Genomic DNA, 9,018 nt, shown 5'->3' on the forward strand with positions numbered 1-9,018 from the left:
CAGAGCAAACTGAAGTAAACATGTTTGTGACAAAAGCGAAGAGCGTTTCCTTCATTATTATTAGTATTACTGCATAACACTGATGAATTTACAGCTTAATGTTGCTCACTTCTGACAGAACGGAACTCAACAAAACTATACACGTGTGTTTAATAAGATCACATACTGAGCAAAGCATCGAGAGTGACAGGTGACAGGTTTACAGCTCAAATCTTTTACAAGTGCACAGGCAGAAGATGATGTTAAACCAGTCAAAAACACAACCGTCACAGACAGAACATTGACACCAAACTTCATTACAGGCCAGAAAAAATGATGACGTGTGCGCTGTCTGCTTATAGAGAGAACATCACTGTGTTTATCAAACCCAACAGTGAACGCTTGATGTCTTGCATTCACAATCAATTCATTTATTACAAATCCTCGTTGTTATTTTATTTTATATTATAAACATAAATAATAATAATATAAAGAATATATAACTGACAGTTTGTTTTCTTAATTTTTGCTGTCACACCATAAGACACACACGTGCGGGATGTTTGTCAACTACCCAAGTGTAAGTAAATAAATGGTCATTTTTTAAATTTCATTTCAATTTTAAGAACCCACATGAAAAATACTGTGGTATACTTCAGTGTTGATTTAAAACCACTACAGTTTTCTATAGTACAGTATTGTAATGAAGTATACCGCCGTATCATACAGAGTAATGTACGTAAAGTTTACTGTAGTAAATATGAAAGTATACCACAGTATTTTCTCACGTGGGTGATATTTTACTGTAACTCTTGTTCAGTGCAGGTTATAAATCTCTAAACGTCACTTGGCAATAATGCAAAATTTTCAGTTCACGATGATTGGCTGCGCTGGTTTCCAAGGCAACTGTGTTTGTCAGGCTGTACGCGTCACTGTCTGCAGAGAAGCTGTACATTGATGTCCGATGGTGACTTTAAACTTAAGGCACTACATGAGACCCCCCACCACATGTTCTGACAGGTAAGAGTCACCTGAATGTCCAGATAAAAACGTTTCTCCACTTCAGCAATTAGGTGGGATGTCCAGGCTGAAAGCCCACTTGGTTGTTGCTGGTCAAGATGGACATGAGACGATCTTCATCCATGGAACTGATCATTTCGAAGTCCTCCAGTACAGAGGACCCGGGGGGCGGAGCCTGCGGACTGTCAATCATGTTCTCGTGATTTATGTAGCTGGCAATGCTCGGGGGGAGGGGCATCCAGGCGGAGCCGTTCCCGGCAGGATTGGCGGACTGTTCCGGCGCGTCCGCAGACTTGCCCATGACTGATGAGGTTGCCATGGCGAGTCCTCCTTCAGCAGAGAGTCCGCTCTGACCCAGCAGCGCCTGGATCTCCTCGATGTTGATGTTCTCCACGTCAGAGCCTTGCACTTCGGAGAAGCTGGGGAACTCAGGAAAGTCTTCGGTCAGGGAGGGATCGACCCTGAAGGGTCCGCCGCCGAACGCATTCTGCGCGTCTTGTGACACCGCTGTGCCGCCGACACCGTCGCCTCCGCCGGCTGCGTTGATCTGATCTTGTGGCCGTGCGGCGAAGTTGCTGAAGGGAAAGTCGTGTAGGTCGGACAGGTTGACGGTGGGGAAGTCTTGAGTCGCGCTGGCTTTGAGCTGAGGATCGACCAAGGTGCTGAGGAACGGCCACGTGTCTCCGGCGGACGCGCACGGCTCGGCTTTGAGTGAGCTCTGAGAGGACGGAGCAAACAGATGACCAGGAGTCGCGCTGAAGAACGGATGAGACGCCTTCACTGATGGACCTCCAGACACGGCTGAAGCTGAAAGACACATTTCCGTCTGTATTCTGTATTCACTCGCTCTCAGATGTAAAGAAACGTGTGTGTGTGTGTGTGTGTGATTTACCTGTCAGGAGCCCACTCGCGGCTACAGGTTTGGCTAGAGATCTTTTGGCTGTGGTGAACGGCCGTCTGTCCGCGGGACCGGATGAACCTGAACACAAAACTCGAAGGTTAAAAACAGGCACGCGCTTTCACTGGTCTTGTTTGTTAACGCCTGTGAATTCAGACCTGAAATGATGCTGTTGAGTTTGAGGTTTTGCAGCATTCCTTCCGTTCTCTTTCTCTTCTCCAGGATTCTGTGCTCATCTGCTCAACACAAAACACACGAGACGTTCACTGATGACCCAACGATCAAAGTCTTGTCAACATCAGTGAGTTTTCGCCCGTGACGTCATGTATCAGGAGAATATGGAGATGATCTGACCTGGATCTGCGGGCAGGTACTGGAAGTCCATGGGTTCGCTGACCTCTCGATCAGACGGCCGGCGCAGCTGCATTTTCACACGCACGGGTTCCGTCAGGTTGGTGTCGCGGTACGCCGGCGTGCGGAACACGATGGCCACCTGTCTGTGAACGTCAGCCTGCGAGAACAATCCTTTGCTCTCCCACGAGTCCCAGAAAAACCTCACCTCGATGTCCTCTGAGGGTCAGAGAGATTACAGATGCGCGTCAATGTGATTCTAACACACACGTGTGAACACGTGACGCTGCGCTGATGCTAACACGCACCCTTCTGTACTTTATCACACAGAAGAAAGATCTCGTCTCCTCCTCGACAGGTGCCGGAGTTTCTGTTCACTCGACAGATCTTCAGCTCAGCCGTGTTTGGAGCTCCTGAGCGGACACACAAACACACACACGCGTCACGTTACACAACACGCCTACACTCCATACACACACCCATGCCGTTACACTTCAATAAAAAAGCGTTCATATTTCACCGATTCATCTAACAGTCAACTCTTTCATACACGTGCAAGTCACAATATCACGGTTTCATATGAAACGAATTGCTGTGGGCTTTTACCGCGGCATACTGTTTCATCAAAGTCTTGAATTGTGTTAATACTCTTAATGACAAGTCAAAATGATAATATACAGGAACAAAAAGAAGTGTTCTTAAAAACTATTCTGATCATGTAGTTGTGGGATTTCTCGAATAGCTCATGTACATCTTCATGTAGAAATGTACTCATGAACGTGTATAAAACAGGACTGAGTCGGTGCTGATAGCCCTGTGGTTAGCTTGCCGACACATCGCGCTCACGGTGACCGTCTCCAGAGTGCTGTCAGCTCTCTACTGTCCTGTCGCAATAAAGGCATAAAAAGGCCCTAAAATAAAACTTCAAACAGAAAGATTGGGATGTTTTAATGTTAACTGACTGTTGTCATAGATGGGCTGAGAGACGACGGGCTCCAGACGAAACAGATCACCGCTGGGCAGAGTGATGAACACCTGAAAACACAGCCGTACGGCGTTCAGATCAAACTCCTCCTCCCAGATCTTAGCTTCAGGAACTGAAAACAGAAGACAGGAGCTCTGATACCAACACAATCTGATATACGGTTTAAAGGAGCAGTGTGGAGATTTTAGCAGCATCTAGTGGTGAGGTTGAGAAATTGCAACCAACCCCGCCCCCTCCCTTCGAAGCACAGAACTAAGATCACGTCACGTGTTCACTTCTTTGTCGAAGGAGATCATGTATTTAAGAAACGCGTTCTGTTTGTCAGTTTAGGGCTTCTGTAGAAACAACATGATGAATTCCCTGTAGGGAGACCCGTGGTGTATGTATGTATGTTCTAAAATAATACACACATAACGCTTCATTATGTTAAGTCTTTATACACCTCTGAACACATAGTTATGTATATTATATTGCATTTCTGTCCATAGATCCTCCAAAAAAGCACACACTGGTCCTCTACTTACTGGACAGGTGAAGATCTCATGTTAACATCTATCTAACCGCACACAACACACAAATATTCAACGAAATGATCACAACAAAACAAACCTACTCAACAAATCATCACCGCAGGATTATTCGGTTCTATCTGCATTCGGAGCTCTTTGGAGATATTGCGCTTCAAAGTGTTTGCATTCCATTGACTCTCTAGTTTTGTTTTCAAAATGCACACGACGTAAATCACATCATGTAAATAAGTTGTCACGGAATAAAAATATGTGAATAACTCCATTTGAACCAAAATGTCAGATAGAAAATGATAATACCAAAGCAACAAAATCTCAATCTTCATGAAAAAAACATGTTTCACTCTAGTAAACTGGGTTGTTCTTTTTAGGTTTAGTGTGTGTGCGCGTGACGTACTGTTAAACGGGTTGTTTTGTGTTTGTAGTCGACAGGACACAGCTTCTCCCACGTCCTTTTTCTTAACGCACTGAATCCCCAGATTCTGGAAACTGAAACACACACACGCCAATCAAACCCAAGGACGGAAAAATTCAACGTCTTCTGGAAACATTTCAGTTTCTGTTGGCGGCTCAAACAGGAAGAAGTAACGATCTAAATATAGAGCTGACCAAAAACATCACACACACACACACACACACACTTCAGGTAAATTCACCTGTGAATGCGTCGCTCCTGTAAATCAGCCTCATAATATCCATGTTTACAGTCTTTGCCCACCAGCTCGTGTGGGTGAGGTTTATACGGCTGATTCTTGGTCACCAGTGAGATTCTCACTCTCAGCGGACCGCTGTAATGATGAACCTATGAAGAGAACAAATCATGAACACATGAAACACAATCATCTCATACGTACGGAAATGTACACACCCACAACAATTAAGATTCATGTAATGAAGAAATCAGACAGCCGGGAATAATAGCTATGACAAAAACATTTATTTTACATGACTATTGTCAAGATTTTTTCAATCTTGTTGTATTGTTGATAATGATCAGAGGTGAATAGGTGTAAGGATCTGTGTGATTTCTCACTGTTCTGATGATGTTTTATTAATAAATAGAATCACTCACATCAATTCGATTACAAGTATAATGTAATATGTAATGAATGCATAAGCAGACAGAATTCATGTCGAGTGGTGCGCGTGCGTGTGTGTGTAAATTCACCTTGACGGCGGGGTGTGTTTTGGTGGTATCATTGCTCTTTTCTCCAGGTATACTCCCGGCAGATCGACCCTCACATTTATAACGGAAACGCATCCCTCGCGCCTTCGGCTGCTCGATGATCTCTACATACGGACCTGGAGAAACACACACACCACACGAGACTGAAGACCCAGGCCCATCCATCCAGATTCTGATTATAATGTGACGTGATTCTAAACCGCTCGTCTACATCACACGAGGCGTACGGTGCACGTTTATGACACGAGTCACTTACAAACAAACACATTCATTCACGTGTATAGCCAAAAAATACAAATGTGTACTTTCAGTCTAACACACAGAGTCGTTCTTTACCTTGAGCCACGGTGGGCTGCGCCCAGGTGTGAAAGAGCCCTGAAAGAACGAATTGAACACAACATTACAATACATCACACATGAACCGACAGATGCACAACGGTATACACCAGAAATATCATCATCATCCTGACAAACTACACAGAAATAACACACAACAAACTCTGATCGGAATATTATTTACTGCTCCGTAACACGACACAACAAACATGAGAATGACGACATGAAATGACATCACTTTCACTGTTAATGTTAAGAACAATGTATTTTGAATTTCAAGTCGGTGAAAATCAAGTTTTTAATGTTGTTTATAGGGTATGTCTGCGTGGTGTTTTCTCCATAAAACTGCAGTTAACCAGAGACAGTTTCAAAAATGCAGCCTCTGTTTATGACATCATAGCCCCGTAACCAATCACGTTAACAGATTTCAGCCATAGATATGTAAGGATGGCACATAGACTGTGTCGTTTCTGAAACACGAGCACACGCGTGGAATGTCCCTATAATCAGTGCTCAGAGCTCAGCCACTGGACGGAGGCGGGGACTCATTCGCATATTCATCAATCAACGCATACTCAATGAAGTCCAGTTGCATTCAAGTCATTTTAAGGCACGAGGAATGAATTATGACATGAACAAACGTTTACATATGCTATTTCGATGCTTAAAGATGAGTTTTAAGAGATAAAATGATCAAACGCAGCGGGACAAAATCCCGACCCCAAACTCTCTATAAGAACACTGGTCACACATAATCCATCCATGTTTGTGTGATGATGACTATAGACATAAAAGAGAAGTGAGCTGCATGTGCGGCTGCTAGTCTACTCAACTGAAACCAGTGAAGTTATTTTGATTATACACTTAACAAACATCTGAGTAACTCAACAGAACAACACATCATCATCATCACTGAGCAAACACAAGAAACATCAGCACACGTCATAAATGAATGAAAATCACCGATGACATGCGTTTAACAATCAGCTGTCCTAAACACAGGATTTCACTGTTAAATGAGCTCAGTACTGCAGAAACAATCCTATAAATCATGACAGAATGTGAAGTGTCCAGGGGGCACTCTGATCGCCTCATTCTGTGCCAAACCAACAACACTTTCTCTGAAGAACGAAGGGCATAATTCAATAAAAACGTTTTCTCATTTCTCAAATAATACAAGTGTGAACATTCTACTAATGTCTGCGTTGTAAAGGTGTGTGTGTGTGTGTGTGTGTGTGTACCGTTTCACAACCATTAGGATAAAACGATGTTGAGGAAATTCTTGATTCTATGACGCGTTTAAAAAGTCAGATGAGCATATAAATAAATATGATGGTGTACTCAGTCCCATCTGACACAGGGCTTTATTTACAGTTCAGTGTGTTTGTTTTTGTTTAGATCGACAGATGCTGAGGACTCTCGTCATGTTGTGAAGCGTTCTCTGTATGCATGACGTCATGCCACTTACGTTCAGCGTCTGAAGAACACGCACGCACACGCACGCACACCTGTTGACATGATTCAAATGGAAAGGACAACTTTTTAATGTCGTTTTTAAGTCGTGTTTCACTCTGTTTATGATGTAACGTAACAAACGCACGCGCGCGCGCGCGCAACAAGCACGCTCACGTACACAAACACACAGACACAATCATGTACACACACAGGAAGTCATTAAATCAAGTGATAGGTCTCTCGGTGACTACTCTTGAGTTTCTCGGTGTTCGGTGAACGGAAGCGTTTTCACAGCAGAACCGGAGCACGAGCTTTGGGTTCGGGAGTGACCTCTAGGCGCGCACACGACACGAATAAACGCGCGCGCACGCGGCGATCAAACTTCACTTACCGTCCATTTTACCGTCTGTCGGGTGGCAGTCGGCCGGTTCCGGACTTCGGTGAAGAACTAACAACCCTAAAGAAACACCGCAACGAAGCTTTTCTTCCGCGAGCCTCCGCGAAGCGAAAGAGTCCCATAAAGCCCCGCCCTGCGGAAAAACCCGCGTGACGCACCTACAAAACACCACACGCACGCACGCACACACACACACACACACACACACACGAAACACATTCAGGGGCGATTCCGGGGTTTTTTTAAGCGGTGGCACAGGCAACCGGTAAAAATTCTGTCAAATAAACAAATACATAAACAGACGATTTCCAGTCCTATTGTGCCACACAACGCCGTGCAGGTGACACTGAATCCTTTCGACAATAAACAACGGTTTTATTACAGTAAAAGGGCAGTAAGCGCTAAACTAAAGAATGCACTTCCTGCGAACGAATTTGACCTTATCCACGGATATCTCAGGTTCTTCTCGCACGCGCGAGTAATATTATGTAGAGATGGGCAGATGAAGCCTTGTGAAGCTTTTGAGGCTTTTCCCTGATTGTACCAAAAATGATTCAAAGCCTCAAAGACAGACCCTACCAGTGACATCTAGTGGTCAGCTGCAATTATAGAAGCCACTTTCTAATGATTCACATCTTGTTGATTCCAGTTAACACAAAAGCAATACTCAGCAATACCAGCTGTATCTACAGTATGAGAATCATTGTCCACACGTCAAAGCGTTACAACGTTTTGAAATGTCACTTTACTAGTAAAATGTTTGAAATATGTTGCAATATGCAATTCAGTGGATACTTCTTATGGTGGAACTGATTATAAGGACATCCCTGGATTTAGATTTTCTGATTCGCATTAAGAGCATTTTGCGTCTCCTTGTAAGGAATGAAGGCACGGCAAAGATTTGAATCAGTCACATCGCTTCAGGTGTTTAATTGTGACGTATGAAGCCTCAAACGTCATCGGTCACGTGATCACATACATTTGATACAAGCCTCGACACAGTTTAAAACCAGTATGCTTCAATAGAGTAAAACAGGCTTCGAAGCCTTAAGGTCAGTTTATGGTTCTGCGTAGGACCTACGCCGTAGCCTAAGCAGAGCCGCGTAAGGTCAAACGTCCCATCTCTAATATTATGTATGCATTCTAGTGATGGGTCTTTCATGAACGATTCGTTCTTTTTGAACGAATCTTTAAAATGACTCGGGAGTAACGAGTGTCTCAGCGAGTGATTCGTTCATTTTGTGTTGACCGCACATGTGCAACATTGTACCAGAAACAGTAATGAAGTTCGTCTCTCGAGTCATCGGGTCCGAGTCCTTACACCGGAAAGAGAAATGATTAGTTCGTCTCTCGAGTCATCGGTCCGAGTCCTTACACCGGAAAGAGAAATGATTAGTTCGTCTCTCGAGTCATCGAGTCCGAGCCCTTTTGTTCTTTTGTCAAATGGTCGCTCCGCAGGCAAACCTGCAGCCTGTACCGGAGTCTTCGAGTCCGAGTCTTTAACGTTACGTGACCACTTCCCGGATCATCAGTCAAATGCATGATGTACGTGTTATATGTTGTATTATAGGAAGAAATATTATAAAATGATCAAAAGATATGTGCGATAAACATCTTATCTAAGACGTACCGTTCTGTTCTTTTTTCTGTCAGTATATTCATAAATGTTTCTTGTGGATTTCTGCATGTGTTTTTAATTTATCTTAATAACTAACTATTTTGCATAAGAACTGTGCTGGCAAAATATAAACATAAGCAACACTAGTAAAGTCAGTGTTTATGTCTAATGCATATATTACACAAGTGATCTCTTATTAAATAGTTGCACATTTAAATGATTTCAATAGCCTATTATTATATACTTTGCAAACTGCATGAGACTTT

General features: G+C 43.5%; 1 protein-coding gene across 1 annotated transcript; it reads right to left on the reverse strand.

Moving 5' to 3' along the window:
* Nucleotides 1–133: 133 nt before the first annotated feature.
* rela (v-rel avian reticuloendotheliosis viral oncogene homolog A) lies at nucleotides 134–7,737 on the reverse strand. Its single transcript, XM_057327696.1, has 12 exons — nucleotides 7,574–7,737; nucleotides 7,129–7,292; nucleotides 5,283–5,321; nucleotides 4,929–5,062; nucleotides 4,417–4,562; nucleotides 4,158–4,249; nucleotides 3,211–3,345; nucleotides 2,557–2,661; nucleotides 2,252–2,467; nucleotides 2,056–2,133; nucleotides 1,892–1,978; nucleotides 134–1,806 (listed from the first exon to the last, which is right to left on the reverse strand). Exons 1-12 carry the CDS (start codon nucleotides 7,720–7,722, stop codon nucleotides 1,049–1,051), a joined length of 2,103 nt encoding a protein of 700 aa, XP_057183679.1. The 5' UTR covers nucleotides 7,723–7,737; the 3' UTR covers nucleotides 134–1,048.
* Between the last annotated feature and the right edge of the window lie 1,281 nt (nucleotides 7,738–9,018).

The sequence above is a fragment of the Triplophysa rosa genome, unplaced genomic scaffold (genome assembly GCF_024868665.1).
Source record: "Triplophysa rosa unplaced genomic scaffold, Trosa_1v2 scaffold272_ERROPOS173870+, whole genome shotgun sequence".
Classification (NCBI taxonomy): Eukaryota; Metazoa; Chordata; class Actinopteri; order Cypriniformes; family Nemacheilidae; genus Triplophysa; species Triplophysa rosa.

Bases quoted from the DNA above. Each gene is read 5' to 3' on its own strand.
- rela (XM_057327696.1), bottom strand. From the start codon at position 7,722: ATGTCACTGGTAGGGTCTGTCTTTGAGGCTTTGAATCATTTTTGGTAC. The intron at 5,322-7,128 runs GTAAGTGAAGTT...TCGTTCTTTCAG, and splicing joins GACAGACGGTAAAATGGACG to GGCTCTTTCACACCTGGGCG. The intron at 4,250-4,416 runs GTGAATTTACCT...TGTGTGTTTCAG, and splicing joins CAGGAGCGACGCATTCACAG to TTTCCAGAATCTGGGGATTC.